We start from the raw sequence: 17,511 nt of genomic DNA on the forward strand, positions 1-17,511 counted from the left end.
TTCTAATTCTGCAGGCGCAAGGCAAGTGGTGGGCCTGGCCTCAAGCTGGAGACGTGGATATCGGTGGGGTGTTAGCCTTCGTGTAGTCCAATGTCAGTGAGTTAGGAATGTCACAATGCGAATAGTGAGACCAAGAAGCTTGACGATGTGAGATCCAATTTTCTTTTCTAACATTGCGCCTCTTACACCTGTTGACTGCTGGCTTCTTGCTGACAGCATCGCCCATGAACGATGTGATATCGAGGGAACGGTACGGTACTGTATGTGTACGTGTACGGTACGGAACGAAACGGTACAGCCTGGCCGCCCACACATCTAGCTCCCTCCCTTTTCTGTTCTTGCCAGTGTCTGATGCTCCGGATGGATCATCGAGGCTACTGTGAGATTGCACTGCCCAAGAGATTCTCAGCGGGTCACGGGCAAGAGGCCAGATATCGCATCTGCCATAATGGAGGCATGATCAGCCTGTCCCCATCTCGATATAGATCAGCCCAGCGTGTGTGACGACAGATGGAGGGGTTGTTCCTCGCTGTCCAGTGTCTGGACAGGGTCAGACAGACATTCGGCGTTTGGAGGAGACGACAAGGTAAAGGCGACACGGCCATGAAGAGGGGCATTAGGACCGGAAGAGAGGGGAAGTGACTTGCAGGTGCCAGGCTTTTCCACATAGGGCCCTTTTCCTCCACTAATGACGCTGCATCTCCAGCGGGCTGTTCAGCGTCTGCAGGGCATCAGTAGGGGCGAACAGGCCGTGAAAAGGCGGTGACGGCGCGCCGAAGACGGTTAGAGCAGCATCGTTCCCACTTTAAGCGAACCAGACAATGCCAGATTCCCACATCTCAAGCCCCCCCCCCACCGATGGAGGAGACTGAAAAAAAAGTTTGGAGCAGATTGCAGAAGGGGGTAAAAAAAAAAAAAAAAAAGAGTCGATTGGGTGTGGAGCACCAAGACGCAAGAACGGGGCGGAGACTGGGGGAGCCATATTATTTTCGGAATCCCGGTGCCTTCGTCTCTTCCTTTCCCTTTTTCCTTTCTTTTCCACCTCAACCACCAACACCTAAATCCAATCCCACGAGACAACGAAGTCGCCCTACCACCTTTGAAAGGAATACCCCTAGAACCACACACCACACTTCGTCGAGAATCATGCCCGCCGCTTTCGCTGAGCTGTAAACGCCCACTGCGGGGGTGCCTGCGCTGGGCACCTCTGCAGTCCAGCAGCCCATCGAGACATTCAATCCCTTCTCTTATTTTCGACGAAGTTCAACCCAGACTTTTACTGTCCGGAGCCCTCCAACGGGACGGTTCTGGCCCATTGACGGAAGTCTGTATCTGATTTCACCCGAATCGACCATCAAGCCCACTATTCACTGGGCTACGAGAAGCCTATCCGCTCGAAGAAAATATCTTCACATCCACCTATTCCGACCTCTACGACCCCTGCCACGCCCACACCAGCCACCTCTCTCTCTCGCTCTCGCTCTCTCTTCTTTTTTTTATTCAACCCGCATACATACGGGAATCCATACACGCCGCATACCATACGACGAGGCGCAACAAAGAAGACTTCAATATACAGTATTGCTATCACACGTCAACTCTGTTCCACTTAGCGACGACTCCTTCCAAATACGACGATCGAAATTGGGTTCTCACACCCTGCATTACCACCACCATGTCTCGCAACGTTCGCAACAAGTCTTCCGTGGCTTCTCGCAAGGTTGCGAAGCGCCGCGACTCCATAACATCCTCCTCATCCTTCGATTTGTCCGATGACGGGGGTTACTCTGCGGTCGAGGATATAAGCGATTCTTCCGACGATGACGAGGAGGATGTCGATGCGGCCGAGGAGGAGCATATCCTACACGAGGTGCTGCCACCCCCCAGCATCCCGAGCCCCCCTCGGCCGCCCATTGTCCAGGAAGAGGACGATGACGATGATGACGAAGACGAGCAGGAGCAAGACGAAGACGAAGAAGACGGTGCTGCCGACGTTGAGGACAGCGCCAGCTGGGACGGCATCATGTCAGAGATTGACGAAAGTGCGGCTTCTGACCACCATCACCGGTCTGTCGAACGCCATGTTCGCTTTGATGTCCCCTCGAGTGATTCCGACTCTACCGACACCGAGGACGACCATGCCGACTTCTTTCCTGATATCTTCGTCGACCAGAGCTCCCTTGACCCGGCCTTCCGCCGGGAGATTGAGAATGATGATGAAAATGATGAGTCTGAAAACTCAAACTCCTTCTGGGACTATCATGGCGACTACCATGGAGCCTATGGAAACACTCATGATGCTGAATCGGATGTCGAGGCTGTTGTTCAAGAGCTCGGCGACGACGACACACCCATCGCTACCCCTATGACAACCGGCGAAGTCTCTGAGATGCCCACTCCGGTCGCAGCTTTTGAGGAAACCCAAGAGCTAGACGGCTATGAGAGTGAGTTTGTGCTTTGTGACGAGGAACAAGAAGTACGTGATTGCTAACGCCAACCAACTAGCTGACGGTGACACCACTGAGGAAGACGAGCCCGAACCCGTTGTCCGCCGCAAGATCAAGCGGCCTGAGCCGCCTACTGAGCAGTGGGATGATTCTGACACTGATATCCCGGTCAAGGGCCAGCGCGGACAGCCGCGTGTTGGCCGCTTTAACCTCGACAACTCTGAGCGAAAGCCCATTGCTGTTGTTAACCCCATCTCCCGCAAGATGATGATCTTCACTCCCCATCGTCGTCGCCAACTTGATTTGTCTCCTGAGCAGTTCAACTTCCAGTACTTGCCTCCCATTGATGAGAACCAAAACTCCCCCATGCTCAGCAGTTCTGCTCAGATCATGATGAGCGCCATGTTCTCGTCCAACACGTTTGGTGACTACCTCAATACCCAAGCCATGGGTCCCGCCGAGGCCTTCTTTCCCTTCCCTTCCGAACCCAACACTGCCGACGAGAGTTCGGATGTGGGCTTTGACGAGGAGGAGGAAGACGACGAGGTGGAGAAAAGCCTCAACATCAGCGACTTTATCGAGTTCGACGACAACCATTCCTCTGGCGACGAAGAGGAGAATCAATGGGACGCCGACCCCTTGGGCTCTACCCCTGCCCGGCCACGTACCGCCTCGAGCGATGTGGACCTGCATTCGCACATCAACGCCAACAACGTTGGGGCTTTCCGTCGCGACCAGATCAACCAGCGACTCATCCTGAGCGACAAAGCCACACAGGACTCCCTCGCCCTCAGCAGCCCCTATAACTACACTGCTCTGCGCGGCCTCAAGTCGGATCGCTTTGAGACGGCGGCCGTCCCCTTGACGCCACTCCGGCGATCCAAAAAGCAGATGCGCGACCTCGCCCGGAGCCCACTCGAGTCCATGTCCCAGAAACGCAAAGCATCTAGCGAGATACCCATTGGCCACAAGCGCCAACGCAGCATCCCGGACGTCAACATGCTGCACCTGTAATGCAGCGACGCAGCATCGGGCCTGCCCGACATGCCTGACACAAAACGATTGAGGATGGCGTGGCATGCTGCTCCCGAAGCAAAGGGCACTTGCCATCCCTGGCCTCATACACTTGACTCTTACTGACCTTCATGTTTTCTTATGTTACACATTATTACACTGGCCCGTCAAACCGACGGGAATAACGGTAGACAAAAGCACAAAAGTTACAGATACTTGGCCAAGGCCAGTGTCAGGAGAAAGCCCGGCGAATGGCGTCGGTCCCACAGTAGCCGATGGATCTTGGGCTACGGAAGGCATTCCCCTCCGATTCCAAGACGGTCTGGCTTGATGTGTTTGACGATCCTGTTTCCTAGTTTCGCATCAATGAAAACCATGATATCCAATGACGTTTGTTGCCAATTGCCTGCCTGGTTGATAGTGCTGCTTGTCTCATAAATGAAAGTCAACATCGAAACGGCTTGCATTGCAATGCTTTCGACCTTCATATATGGAAGGAAGGGCTGGCGACCTATGTTTTTGTGTTGCATCTGGGAAGCTCACTATCCTACATGAATGCATTCGTAGTCCGCCCATCACGCCTGTTTCATTACCATGTCTTCACAGCACTGGTCCTGTTACCACATCCTTCCGACTATCCCAACCCTCATTCAAGACAGTCTCACAGATCAGTGCTTAGCCGTAAGCAGCATTGGCATGCTGAACGCCGTTTCGATCCCCCCGTTCAATGTCTCGGCCGCGCCCTTCAATGCCTCGGGGAGCTTTTCGATCACGGCTGCGCTGAAATTGTCCGTGGCGCTCTTCTCTTGCTTGAGGTTGAGTAAAATGATCGGGTTGAGCAGAAACCTGTCGAACTTGGGCTTCGCGTCCACGATGCTTCCTAAGGCCGTCTCGACGCAAGAACACATATCAGCCTGGTTGATGGATTGATGAATCTGGATTTAAAGCTGAGGTTTGACGTAGTAGGTCTCATCAACACAGCGAGAAGAAGCACGCCATGTTATACTCCTGGCCTCGTTGCTCCGGGACGTCACGCATGCTGTCGTCACATCCACCATCATGGTGCCTACTCACTCTCACAGTTCCACTACCTCCCACATAATTCCAACATCTAGCGGCCTACCATCAACACCTTCTTTCCCCGTAGACAGCATTGGCGAAGAGGCACTCCGTTACCAAATTCAGGCGGAGCACACGTGTGATCGCGCTGTCACGACCCTAGAAACCTCAAGGCTTCACATGCCCTCGGTCACAAGCCTTTCGCCGAACTCCAGTAAGAAACAGGTGGCGCAATTCACCACGGACACACGCTTGACGGGTCATTCCCGGCCTCTCTATGCCGAGGAGCGTATTCGTGGTCTTACCCCGGGTTCTTGCTGTCCTCCTCCCCTGAATACCTCGCTGATCAGCCTCGGGTCTCCCATGCAATGAATGTCCCTGCCAATGTGACAAGCCAAGCGTGAGTGAGATACACCAATAACAGCTGCCTGCCATTGGACGGTACTCCAATGGCCGCCGGCGGCAAGGGTCTCCGTTATGTTTGGACTGTCACTTATGAAGCGGGCTGAGAGGTGCACAGTATGTGGTTGGTGCGCACCGGCGGTCCTTTAACCGTTTTAGACATGCCAATATTAATTAGCATTACCCGGGTTGGTTGGTCTTTGGCATTCAGACAAAAGTTCTAAGAAACTTGTTCATGCTATCTATGTATGTAATTACACAGGCAGGCAGGCCTCTGAACTTAGACAGCTAAGAAGTTCAAAAAAAGAAAAAGTATACGACCGAGCTGGGACTCGAACCCAGAACCTTTGCCACCGGAAAGCAACTCGCTGCCATTGCGACACCCGGCCATTGATGCATTGACCAGCTGGATTTCTAACCTATGTAGTTCACTTGCAAGCAAGGCAGCTTAGGGTTAGAACAAGATAACGAACGCAATTCAATAGCTATAACTGCACGACGTAAATAGCCTGTACTAGTCAATTTCAGTCAAGCTTAGCAGTGAAAGTAAACACTTAAAAGAAGGGAAATAGGTTACTTGGCTGGTCTAAAGATGCTCTATCAATATCACAACGCAATCGTGCTGGCGTGCAGCCAACCGAAGCCCCGACATGTTTAGGGGCTCTTGGGTATCTAAATACAATTACGCCGCCCCGCTCAGATATTCGCCGAGACGGCAGAAGACTAGACGATTCACGACGGACGGTGCTCACTCATCATCATCATTCAATCCAAAATCGTCGTCATCATCATCGTCTTCTCCCATCCCCTGGTCGTCCTCATCGTACATGTGAGACTCATCGCCCATGTCGTCGTAGTCGTCTCCACCCCCAAACTCGTCATCCTGGTGCTCGTACTCTTCACCCTCAAGGGGCTCAATCTCTTCCTCCTCGTGGATGGTCTCGTCGATCACGCTCGGGGCCTTGCTGGTCGGGCGGCTAGCGGCTTCACTCTCCGGCCGGGATCCCGGATCCCCCTTGTCTTGGACGTCGAACATTTGCCGAATGGCATCATAGTTAATGCGCTTCGAGAAGCCTCGCTCCTTCATGACATTGACGGCCGCCTCACCGGGCGTGCTAGCTGGTGTCGTCTGGCCCTCGCCAATGCGCGGGCGCTTCTTCCGTTTGCGATCCTTCTTGGGTTTCTTTTCTTCGAGCTTCTTTCTGAAGAGCCGCTCTTGTGACTGGCGTAACCAGTCCTTGTTCTCATTAACCCACAACAACTCCTTGATCTTGATCTCGTCCGGAGTCAACATGCAGTTCAACACCTCGGGGTCGTCGGCAAATTCGTCCTCGCCAACCTCTGGGGCCATCGACACGGCTTTGTTTGGTTGTTGCTGGAGTGCCCAGATGGAGTGAATGCGAGCGCGCTGCTCGGCGTTGCTAAAGGCCTTGGCGTGTTCATACGTCTCGGGGTCGTTCATGATCTCTGAAATCTGCTCTTCCATTTGAGCCTCGTCCTCCTCCCACTCGTTGTCGATGGGCAGCGAAGGCTTGGGAGCCCGTCCGTTTTTGTCGCCGGCTTCCTGCTGTGGCGACTCTTGGCTCTGCTTTTCTGCGTCGCCAAACTCTTCCGCCAACCCCTCGAGGTGCTGAGTGCTATTCGTGTCTCGGAGAGCCGGCTCATCTTGGGCGATCTGGGAGGGAAGGGGGGGGATGATGAAGCCGTCCTTATCTCGGCGATACTCGACAGCGGGAGCCGTTGATAGGTCAGGAGGCGGGAGTGAAGGTGCTGGTGTGGTTCTGGTGCTGTCGCCGTCATCTGTGATCTTGCGCTTCCGCTTCTTGCCCGATTCCTCCTGCTGCTTCTGCCAGGCCTCTGTACCCTTGTAAAACGACGGGGGATCGTGTGAATTGGAGCTGAAATCCTGGGACAAGAAGTCCTCCACGGTCATCTTGCTAGCCTCCGTAACATTGAACTCCTGAAGACGCTCCTGTATGGTATGGGTGGTCACTTTGACGACGTAGACAACCTCTCTCGTCGTGCGTCGAAAATTGTGCATTCTGGCGGCTATGAGTAAACAAGCACCGCAGATACCCGATGGGCGACGGCCCATGACGATCCAGTCCTGCTTCATGCGCTGCACGAGACGGACGGCATCTTCGGCAACCCTGTTGGTCATGTGCTTGAACTCAAGTTTGGAGGCGAGCCTGAAAAGGATGTCCTCGGGAAACACTGGGGCCTCCCCGTTGCCAAAGATGTATACGACTCTGTTCAGAGCCTTGAAGGCTCGGCCAAGCTTGAAGACGTTGATCTGCGTGAGGTCGGCAAGGTCGATGAGCATGATCTTGCACGGGCGTTCGGTGCGGCAAGCAGTGTAAAGGCAGACGGCAGCGACCATGACAAGTGTGCGACCTTGGACAAAGTTGGCCTGAGAGGCGAGTTTGAAGACCTGGACGGCGGTGTTGACAGTGTTGTCGCTGAGGTTCAGTCGCTGAGCGTAACCCTGCATCAGAGAGCGTGCCTCCCGGATAGACTTCTCTCGATCGTCGGAGCCTCCAACGCGGCGGAAAGCAGGGCCCATTGTCCGTACTCCGGCCTGGTCGGCTGCGATGTAGCTTCCCTGTACCATGGCGGCACCAGAAGAGGTTTCACCAAACTGCACCTCTGCAACAATGTTGCTGTCGTCGGCGACTCGGCCACAGGTCTGGCACACGCCGTCGACGACGTTAGGCTTGACACAGGTTTTGTTCGGGCATTGCGGACGGTTCGAGATGGCGACCGCCGGGGCTCTAGAGCGGTTCAGATGTGCTTGGGCGGAAGCGTTGGCGGCGGCGGTGGCGGCGGCGGCGTTTGCCTGCTGGCGTTCGGCTTGTTCGCGAATAGCTCGAATGCGGTTCGGAGGTTGGAATGGCTTCGACTTGCCCGCCGTCGGCTTCTGGGACTTCTTCGTGGGTGTGAGGAAGGAGGACATCGTGCCGGGGCTGCAACCACTCCGGGGCAGGGCAGGATAATCGGGTGCCGGGCGTTTCTCCCTCCTATTCTTCTAGCTAGAAGAACTTTCCCGAGAGGAGGAAGGGTCGTTGCAAGAAAAGAAAAAAATTAGGGGGGGGAATATAGGCGGGGCACGCGACTGATAGAATGAGAAGGCCTCGATGCCTCGAAACCGTCCCCTTTCTTTCTCGGTACCAAGCAGCAGGCACAGCCTCTCTGCTTGCACTTCGGAGTGGCGGGAGCGAAGGGCTTTTGCAAACGCAGCTTGTTGCGTGTAGCTTTACGCGCTTGGTGACGCAGACACTGCAGGAGAGGTCGACAAATGAAGTGTAAGTAATTTGAGGACGACCCTGGGTGCTGCTGGTGATGTCTTCTGCAGAGGGATACTGGTCGTTGTTGAAATGAAGCGAAGAATGAGAAAATTAGTGGGGTTGGCGACGAGATGGTCGAGCGGGGGAAGGTGCGCGTTTGCTTCGGGGGACGAGGGTGAATGAGAGTTCGGGCCTGGGTGGGACCAACAGGGGACCAAGAGGTGTGCCAAAATCTGCTGAGTCAATGTGTCCGCTGGTCTCGGATCCCGAAAAGGGAATCTCCACTCTTTGTCGTTCTTCCGAGAGCTGCCAGTTCGAATCTCCATTGATCCACAAAGTTTGTGCAACTGAAAAGACCCTTTCTCGAGCTCAAATTGTTAAGCATGTACGGTATTTGTGACTTGGCTATTCTAAAAAGTGCTTTGATTTTTGGCCGAATTCCATACAAGCCATCGTCGTTGAAGACAATCAAAGAGGTAGGTGGTGTTGAGACTACTACTGGAACGGGAAATAGTCAGCGCAAGCCGGCGCAGCAGCAGCAACCTAGGATTCCATATTCCGGCAGGAGACCCAGCGGGCCACCGAACCTCCTCAGCCAGCCAATCTCTCCCCCTCCCCTGCAAGCCGAGCGACTCCTGGGCCGCGCCGCCGCTACTCTGCCCGGCGTCGTGGAGTCCTGCCCGGATCCCTTTGGACATCCCCCGCGACACCAAGGTCTAAGCGAGCATTCGCCCGGCGAAGGTTGCCCCGATCAGTCATTCTGTCCTCGTAAGCATCTCACACGAATACCTGGTAAGGACACCTAGTGCAACACTACTAAAAGTTTCATCGTCACAAGTTTGCATCCTTGCCGTCTGTCTGCGTGTCGTTGACCTACCTATGTCCCGGGTGCACGCTACTCAAGCCCCAGCCGGGCCTCGTTGACATCGACAGGACCCAATTGCGCAACTCGACGTAATGCATATTGCAGAACCCGTAGGATTTTCAAGTTGATCAGCCTTTTGGCCAGCTGGCGCACACGGATCCTCGGCCCTTGGGACCGCCTCCATCGTTTGAGCATCAGTGGCCCTGCCCTGCATGTCTTCCCAGTACATCGCGGTGTTTATTCATCCAGTGCGGGGCAACCCGCGTCAATCCGGCTCACTCCACATCGTTGTTGTAGGAGCCGCCACGCAGCCACTCGCGGTCCAGCCTATTTAAAGCTCGGCATCCGCACGTCGAGACTGCCCTTTGACCCTTGATCTCAATTGAACATCTCGATCCCGTCATCCTGTACATCTCACGCATCATGTCTTCGGAATCATTTACCCTTTCTGCCCCTCCTGACACCGATGTCTGGAAGAAGCCCCCTTCCCACAACGTCTACAACGGTAGCGTCATCTCAATGCCAGTATCATGTGCCCGCCCATTCTGACCGTCACAGCTCCCATCAAGGCCGTTCCAGCCAAGCCGCTGAGCCAATTCAAATCCGCCAAGATCACCTTCTCTGCGGACTGGTCAGAGCAGTACGACCAAGGCGGCCTCATCCTCACATTCGACTCCCTCTCTGGTCGCGAGCGGCGGTGGATAAAGACCGGTCTGGAGTTCTACAATGGAACCCAGCAGATCAGCACCGTAGCCTGTGACCGCTGGGCCGACTGGAGCATTGCCCCTCTCGCCGGCTTTGAGGACACCAAGTCCATCACCGTCCTTGTCGAGAAGGGCCGCGACGGGCTCGGCTTGGGTCTCTGGGTGTACTACGTGAAGCAGGATGGCACCAAGGAGCCGTTGCGTGAGATTTGTTGGGTGTACGGAGACGATGATGCGTCTGGCAAGGACTGGAACTTGACCGTTGGCGCCCTGGTTGCCCGGCCGGCAAAAGATGCAAAGGGCGACCTCGAGGTTCATTTCAAGGACTTTGACGTGCAGTGGGAGTAATTCAAAGTAGAGAATTGCTATAATCTCATCTTGGTTTCTGCAGCAAAGCCACAGGAGGGCTATTCAGACACTGTCCTCCCCGTCTAAAACTCGATCTCCACCTCGATCAACTCCGAGACCTTCCTCTTGCCGTCGATGCCCTTTACAATCGTGGTTATCAGACTCTTCTTCCTAACCACCTTGCCTGACGTCTTATCTTTGGACGTGAACGTTGAGAGGTGCGCGACTGAACCGCCCAACCCATCCGGCGCATCCCAAGCCATAATCTCTTGGTTGCTGTCCAAGGTTGTCTCCGTGGCGGTACGGAACCACTTGACGCCACCGGCTAAGCCATTGAAGTCGTGGACGTCGTGGTTGATTCTTTCAGTACGTCAGATTCAGTATTTCGGGTTCTGGGGAACTGTTTTGTAGGGCATGCTCACTTGACGGTGGCGGCAGCATCAAGCGTGTCCTCGATGGTCCTGGCAGAGAGTTGGTCGTCTGGTTGATAGAAGACCAGGTCATTCCACTTCTCAACCCACTGGCCAAGAGATTCCTTAGAGGACGACATCTTGTAAATGAAAAGGAGATGTAAAAGTTGGTACGGCTGTTGTAATTTGGAAAGTGTGCTGGTTTCTCGTCCTTCTACGATGCGCTAGATCGGTTCTTATATACCCATGACATAACAAATGGCCATCATCAATTGTTCAACTCAGCCCCATGACTGCAGCTATCATCAACAATGATCAATTCTATAGAATCCCTGCTACCTGCTTTCTGATACCTCCGCTGGAGGAACTGTAACATGTACGGCCAAGCATCACACTCCACTCATTGCGGAACTCCGCAACGTGATCCGCTGACATCGCTGACCTGGATAGACTCCTCGACACGACAGATCACTTTTTGACAACCGAAATAATGTCATGCCGTTTCCAAGGTATGCGCTTTAAGCATCGTGGGCCTGCGACGTCCAATGGGGACTTGGATGGAGTTCTGGTGGAAGGTGGTGGAGGCTGCGGAGGCTGCGGAGGTCATCACATAGCCTCTCGCTTTCGCATCAAGTCATGTTGCAATGATTGAGCCAGATCATTAATTATCACTCCTAACTCCGTCTAAATAGCTCTCGGTTGTAGATGGTGTTTAGTTTCGTTATCACCGGCTGGCTGGAGTCCAAGCAGTATGTACACAATCGCGCAAGGTGGTTTCCGCCCGAGCCTCCGAGTCCGTCTTTAGAGACTGAATCGAGCACAAGGGCCGCCGCCGTATTAAGGCTGGTTGCAGAACAATTCCCGAAGCCTGATTCATGTTGACCAGAACTTCATGCATTCATCGCCAACACATTTTGATTTTCTTCCCTTCATGGACCTTTGCGGGCGCGTGATGTCGGAATCCCAGGCAGACTAAACATCAAGCCACCGGATGAAGGTCGTTTTCTCAACATCACAATTATATAATAGGACCAAATCAGCGGCTGGTGGATGAGTTCATCAGAAGGGCTATTGGTGTCACGTTAGGGATTCGATTAGCATTAAGTATGCGTTTGTCTTGTATGATTCGCAAGCCCCCTGTGTCCGGCCAATCCATGACCCTAACTCTGACCACCGGGACTCCCATACAGCCAAAACGTCCGCTATATTCGTTTGCGGTACGGCATTCCCCCTAGGCCCGGGATACAGGGCCATAGTACGTCCCGTTTGGCCCAGCCGATATCATTGTCTCTGTGGGGCCGTCGGCACCCGTCATTTCCCTGCTCTGATGATCCGGGGCATGTTGCGTCTGCTGCGGCGGACACGGGAAAGCCGGATTTGATCCAACGGCTTGCAGCGGCGTCGGCGTGTTGATAGGAACCATGTAAATGGGAGGACGGGAGTTGCGCTGGTGAGTCTCGACACAGGCTCGGACGAAGAGAACGAAGTGAATGAGACTTCGAGTTCCGGTTAGGGTTACGTCTGTGAATATTTGGAGGACGACAGTGTGCACTTACAACAACAAGCAGGTGAACGCCAATGCGGCATGCTGCTTTGTGGCGATGGAGTCTCCGCCGTACCATGAATCGGGATAGCCACTGAACCAGAGTTGAAGAGACTCGAATGCAATTCCTGCCGCGAGGACTGGGCAGAAGATCAGGTGCAGGGCGACGTGTGCACCGGGGTGGATTCCCCTTCTGCCTCCTCTCGCGCAGATAGTGATGAGCTCGGCCGAGTCCCAGCAGATGGCGAATGCAGCCTGCACTAGAGCGTCAGTAGACGGATTTGCTCTCCATTGTCTATGCCATGAAAGTACTAACCGGAAATGCGCCGAACCAGAGCAAAAACGGGGACCAATACCATAGCCAGGCTGCAGCGTGTGCTGTGAGACCAATAACGATGATACTGAAGACGATATTGCAGCCACGAAGAGCAATCTTAGCGATGTGCCAAGGTCTGTTGTAGGAACTCGCCTGCCGATCGTCTTGGATTTTATACGGTACATATCCTTCCAACCCCTGGGGGATGTCGTACTGCGACTGACGAGGCATGACGCGAGCGAACGAGCGATCTAAAGGTGTAAGTGAACAGCGAACACAGGCCTGTTGAGCACGCGGCCTACGCCAGTTAACAGATTCCTTCACGGAAGAAGAACGAGCGACGGGAAAGAGACAAGAAAAAGAGTGACGTGACTGTGCTCATCCACTGAGTAGAGAGATGCAGCCACGAGTTTGAGGTGGGCGAAGAAATTTTCGATTTCATTTATTGCAATGACTGTGCCGCTCAAACGGCCTGCATGAGGACAGGCACCGGCGCGATAACAGTCGCGTACCAAGCACGGTACTAAAAACCCTGGTTAAGATCAGTTGGCGGCGAAGATCACGGCCTCGCCATTGGCTTGGGGCTTTTCCTCATATGGGCCTTTGAGGAACCCCTGTCAACAGCGCCGCCGGCTGCCTAGACAAGACATATCCCCAGCAAAGTGCATTGTGAGTGAGACCTGGCAAAGCTCGTCGACTACAGGATCAAAGAAAACTCAGTCGATTAATCGCCCAATCGATCCTACTGACCTGGATTGCTGGCACGAAGGAGGGATTTGAGGGGCACTATTACTCCTCCCATGTCATCCCACGTACGCCGATTGATACACCAAATCAGGAGAACTTTGGGGATCTTTGCCTTCACCAGGGCAGCAGAAAGGATAACTTCCGCTCCATCGAGAGCTGGGGGGCCAAAATGGTGCCCGTTTGGGCGGCAACATGTATATCGACGCTCAACGACCCAGGCCCTGCTCATCTGTCATGAGTAACAAGCAGCAGCCAGCGGATCGGCCACTGGCTAGGTATCAGCTCTGCCTTGAACGTCTCCAGCGTCTCGGCCACGCATGCTCGGCAGCGATCCAGCTAACAATGTCGAAATGAGGCATCAATTGTTCGCCCATATATAACTGCAACCTCTACTACTCCCTCTGCAGCACTACAACCAGGCCCATAATACCCAACATTGCCGTCTTCAGCCAGGGGTATTCGGAGAGAAGAATCGTTACGTAGCCGACGAAGGGAATGTATGCGACGACGCTGCCAATAATGTCACTCCGCACAAGGAAGTCTTGGCCTTTTGCGTACAACTGTGTCTTGGTTAGCACGTTTTCTCGTTTTGCTTGCTTCTTGCTTGAGCAAGGCCTTTGGTATATACCTCCTCGTCGCTTCCTTGATTGTTGTCGCCTTTAGTCAAGAGTTTTGCCTTGGGGCTGCAGAGGGAATCGATCAGTTAACCAGGACGACACCCAGGTCCTCGGTGGAAGGGATTATGCGGTACGAACCCTACGCCGAACTTCCGGACCACCCTGTGGACAATAGGGATGTTTTTCCCCTTGACTTCATAGACGACAATCTCGCCGACTTCGGTTTCTTGGACGAGGTTGCGGTTCCAAAGGAAAAGGAGGTCTCCTCTTTGAAATGCAGGCTCCATTGAGCCACTGAGAACGACAACGATCGGGCTGGGAGAGTCGGAAACCACAGAGAGGCCCTTCCACATCTTTATCAACTATTAGTAACGAGTTGCAGAGCAGGAAGGTAGCCGGAGAAAAGGTGCGGAACGGACCATGAACGCCGTGGAGAGAATGAGTGCAAAGTTGAGCAGCTGCGATGCCGCCTGGCGCGGGTTACCAAGACTTGACAACATGGTGTGGGGCGCTTAATCGTAGGAAATTCAGCGATAACGACGACGACGACGACGACGACGACAGTGACGGATGGTGGTGGTAGTGGTTCTGGCGGCAGCTGAGGTCGGATCGTGATGTTGGAAGCTGATCTAGAGCGTGGAGTTTGGAGTTCTGGCCAGCAACGCAAGAGCTAGAGCAAGCACAGGCCAGCTGCTTTAACAATCGGGAACGTGTCAGAACGATCATCAAGTACGTTCCTTTTCTTATCTTATCGGCCAAGTTTGCGACACCAAATTGAAGACCATGCACAGACCACCTCTTATTGATGATGGTAGTTGTGAGGATCCATCTTCCTGGCTTAATCAATGATTACCGATGTAGGTCAGTCTCTGCTCTTGTTGCACATCATCTCTCCTCAGCTTGTTCTGTTCTCTCCCTTTTCTCTTCCTTCTTATCAATGGAACTCGCGAGTCAACACGTGAAATGACGGCGCAAAAGTAGACCCAAAGTTGCCATGTAGCAAATGTGGTTAAGATAGACATCCCAACAAGACGTATGTGTGAAGCAGCTCCAGCAGTGCGGGCCGTATTTATTGTAGTCCAAAGTTCAGTCATGGGTAATACGAAAGAGCAATCCAATCATTCGACATGAGTTAAGCACTCATCTCAACGTAAAGGTGCGATGCTTCCGGTTGAGTTGCCACACACTCAGTTTTCCGGGATAAGCTGTGTAAACGGATCTAGGAGGGTGGACGATAAGGGCGGCTCAACTCAGTGTTCCTGCTGAAACCCCTTTTCCACGTGGTGAACGGCACCCTGATGGCTAACTGCCTTCCTTCTTGCCAGGCCGCTGTGTCTACTAACTACCTGCCTTCCTGCCTTGGGTAGGAAAGTTCCCAGATTATAGTTGGTACACATACTCAATCCTTCCCTCATCATGGAGCAGGCAGGAACAACCAGACTCGTGCCTCGAAAGTGATGTGTCTCTCTCCAAGGCTGCTATACTATCTGCCTTCCTCTGGTGGCAGCCATGCACATGGACGGCAGTCATGGCTGGCCATCATAAAGCAAGAGTCAGTGACTGGTATGTCCGAGGACTTCTTCGGGTGACCTTATTTTTCGGTCCAATGTCCTATTTCCTACACTGACACGACCTCTCTCCTTTGACCTCGGTTCTTGGTGTTTGCCTAGCAGCAGTCTTGTCCTTCTCCCAAACCCCAAGATCCTTTACTCGACGCATCTTCTTTTCCGCATTCGGATCCTCGACATACTTCCACTTTGTTTCGCCGATCATTACCAGCCATCGTGATGAACGCCTCCGTCACTACCCCGTTGCTCCATGGACACGCCGACCTCGACGATGCCCACGGTTTGCCAACACCCGCCTCTTACGGCCAGATACAAGACCATGTGCGTTGTTCAGTCACACCTCGGGTGCTCTTCTGGCTTCGACTGACCTCCTTATCTAGCCTGCTTTTCTTCGGGCATGCCATTCACCATGGCGATGTTTCCCCCAGAACCTCCTGTGCTGGGTTCGAGGTGGTGTCGTTGCCTACCTAACGGCAGTCGGCGCTATGGTGCTGGACTACAAGCTGCGCCAAGAGTCTCCGTACTCGAACTGGCGCGTCGTCTTTGACTTCTCCGTCGTCACTTTCTCCCTGCTCTTGGCCTACCACGCGGTTGTCCTGGTACGCCAACTGAAACCATCACATTTGACAATGTGTTCTTGCTGACACAGGCCGGTGCTTCCAGGGGTGGACATACACTCATCTCTACCATCCGCACATCGAGGAAACCCGCACTGGCTGGGAATACTGGGCGCTGAGGGTATTGTCGCTGCCTGATGACATGGCCAGCCTCCGCAAACAATTCTACTTCACCTTGTTCTATACCGTTGCAACTGTTTTCACCTTCATGAACACCGTCATCTACTGGTTCGTGACACTGGAACACGACGACAAGGGCAATGGCGAGCCGCCCCAGCCCCAGCCATCTGGAGATTCGGCTGTGCCTTACATGATCGGGGACTCCTTGGGGTACGAATGGACTCGCTTGGAGGATGCTCACAAGATCGGGCCGCACGAACCCTGTAAGTAGTCAACCCCAGATGGTGTTGATGAATCTAACGAGCCACTGCAGTCACGGAGATCTTTGGCAAGGGCTGGTTCAAGGCTTTTGTCATTCTCAACCTGTTCGGCGTGACATCGATCATCTCCCTTTTTGAGATATTCTATCTCAACAGCATCAAGCGCCCCTTTGTGAGTTGCCCAGGATATGGATGCAACGGACACAGACTGACAGGACTGATTCGGGCAGGCGGTCGGAGCACATACTTTGGGCGTCATCTTCTTCGCGGGTCTCTATCTCGGTTGGGCAGCCATCGGCAAGCTCGAGACTGGTGCCGATGCCTTTTACTGGCTGAACGAGAAGGAGGTCGGATCCCGTGAGGCCGTGGTGGCGTCGTCGATTGGATTCGTCATCCTCGCTCCCATCAGTGGGTTCTCCGGTACCTAGTGACTTTGCACGATACAATGCTGACCTGCTGGCCAGTGTACGCATTCTTGTACGGTCTCGTTGGTATGCGCGAGAACATTACCCGAGCTGCCCACACGAGACGGGTTGCCGCCGCTGCCGCGGTAGCGGGCCAGTGAGGGACTTTCGGTCCAGACGGGTCTTGTCGGAGATGAACGGAGCATGCGTCGGGCGGTGAGGACGGCGGTGGCGGCCGGTTCCATCGGGCTTGGCCAAGAGTGGTTGACTGGTCCCTGGACGGATGCCTCAGATTGCAGGAGCGATAAGGCACACGTCGGGCTGGATTCGATGATGGTACCTCAGAACCCCTCGAAGCGGTGGGGAAGATGCCAACGAGGATGTATACGATTACCAAAATAACCTAGAACTTCATGACTTCCAACACATAACTCCTGTTCCCGTACCGAGGCAAAAAGCGCGGGGCGAATGCATCGTGATTGCTGGAAAAGGAAGCCCACGACTAAGGCTGCCAGGTAATGGTATCATGATCCATAGGCGATGACGGGACGGGACGCGAGAGGAGTACGGTGGAAACGGGGCAAGGAGCGGTGTTGAGGCGGTGATGCAGGTCACTGGGCTTGCCGAAAGTGAAGACAAGCGGAGGACAGGGATTGAGGTGGGCAACGGAGCGGGACGGGGTCCGCGGTGCTTCCCCGTGATTGGCGAGTGAGGTTTTGTGCCTGAATCTGCCCGACTAGCGGCACACGCCAATCTCGAGAGCCCAGAAGCCGACGATATGGTTTT

At 54.0% G+C, this 17,511-nt stretch overlaps 8 protein-coding genes across 8 annotated transcripts; 3 read left to right on the forward strand and 5 right to left on the reverse strand.

Moving 5' to 3' along the window:
• Positions 1 to 1,675: 1,675 nt before the first annotated feature.
• Positions 1,676 to 3,461, forward strand: CH63R_00013 (uncharacterized protein; the record flags this gene model as incomplete). Its single annotated transcript, XM_018294988.1, has 2 exons — positions 1,676 to 2,444; positions 2,506 to 3,461. 2 exons carry the CDS (start codon positions 1,676 to 1,678, stop codon positions 3,459 to 3,461), a joined length of 1,725 nt encoding a protein of 574 aa, XP_018163350.1.
• A 668-nt stretch (positions 3,462 to 4,129) lies between these two features.
• CH63R_00014 (Antigenic cell wall) lies at positions 4,130 to 4,369 on the reverse strand (the record flags this gene model as incomplete). Its single annotated transcript, XM_018294989.1, has 1 exon — positions 4,130 to 4,369. The coding sequence occupies one exon, from the start codon at positions 4,367 to 4,369 to the stop codon at positions 4,130 to 4,132; it is 240 nt and encodes a 79-aa protein (XP_018163351.1).
• A 1,301-nt stretch (positions 4,370 to 5,670) lies between these two features.
• CH63R_00015 (Brf1-like TBP-binding domain-containing protein) lies at positions 5,671 to 7,875 on the reverse strand (the record flags this gene model as incomplete). Its single annotated transcript, XM_018294990.1, has 1 exon — positions 5,671 to 7,875. The coding sequence occupies one exon, from the start codon at positions 7,873 to 7,875 to the stop codon at positions 5,671 to 5,673; it is 2,205 nt and encodes a 734-aa protein (XP_018163352.1).
• Positions 7,876 to 9,494: 1,619 nt separating this feature from the next.
• Positions 9,495 to 10,123, forward strand: CH63R_00016 (uncharacterized protein; the record flags this gene model as incomplete). The annotated part of the gene is made up of 2 exons (XM_018294991.1): positions 9,495 to 9,576; positions 9,630 to 10,123. 2 exons carry the CDS (start codon positions 9,495 to 9,497, stop codon positions 10,121 to 10,123), a joined length of 576 nt encoding a protein of 191 aa, XP_018163353.1.
• Positions 10,124 to 10,206: 83 nt separating this feature from the next.
• CH63R_00017 (uncharacterized protein) lies at positions 10,207 to 10,673 on the reverse strand (the record flags this gene model as incomplete). The annotated part of the gene is made up of 2 exons (XM_018294992.1): positions 10,207 to 10,483; positions 10,546 to 10,673. 2 exons carry the CDS (start codon positions 10,671 to 10,673, stop codon positions 10,207 to 10,209), a joined length of 405 nt encoding a protein of 134 aa, XP_018163354.1.
• Positions 10,674 to 11,764: 1,091 nt separating this feature from the next.
• On the reverse strand, positions 11,765 to 12,623 carry CH63R_00018 (uncharacterized protein; the record flags this gene model as incomplete). The annotated part of the gene is made up of 3 exons (XM_018294993.1): positions 11,765 to 12,029; positions 12,090 to 12,331; positions 12,393 to 12,623. 3 exons carry the CDS (start codon positions 12,621 to 12,623, stop codon positions 11,765 to 11,767), a joined length of 738 nt encoding a protein of 245 aa, XP_018163355.1.
• A 908-nt stretch (positions 12,624 to 13,531) lies between these two features.
• On the reverse strand, positions 13,532 to 14,256 carry CH63R_00019 (Signal peptidase complex catalytic subunit SEC11; the record flags this gene model as incomplete). The annotated part of the gene is made up of 4 exons (XM_018294994.1): positions 13,532 to 13,699; positions 13,768 to 13,822; positions 13,895 to 14,118; positions 14,176 to 14,256. 4 exons carry the CDS (start codon positions 14,254 to 14,256, stop codon positions 13,532 to 13,534), a joined length of 528 nt encoding a protein of 175 aa, XP_018163356.1.
• A 1,287-nt stretch (positions 14,257 to 15,543) lies between these two features.
• CH63R_00020 (uncharacterized protein) lies at positions 15,544 to 16,886 on the forward strand (the record flags this gene model as incomplete). Its single annotated transcript, XM_018294995.1, has 6 exons — positions 15,544 to 15,645; positions 15,705 to 15,923; positions 15,988 to 16,324; positions 16,375 to 16,493; positions 16,552 to 16,729; positions 16,786 to 16,886. The coding sequence occupies 6 exons, from the start codon at positions 15,544 to 15,546 to the stop codon at positions 16,884 to 16,886; spliced, it is 1,056 nt and encodes a 351-aa protein (XP_018163357.1).
• Between the last annotated feature and the right edge of the window lie 625 nt (positions 16,887 to 17,511).

The sequence above is a fragment of the Colletotrichum higginsianum genome, chromosome 1 (genome assembly GCF_001672515.1).
Source record: "Colletotrichum higginsianum IMI 349063 chromosome 1, whole genome shotgun sequence".
NCBI lineage: Eukaryota > Fungi > Ascomycota > Sordariomycetes > Glomerellales > Glomerellaceae > Colletotrichum > Colletotrichum higginsianum.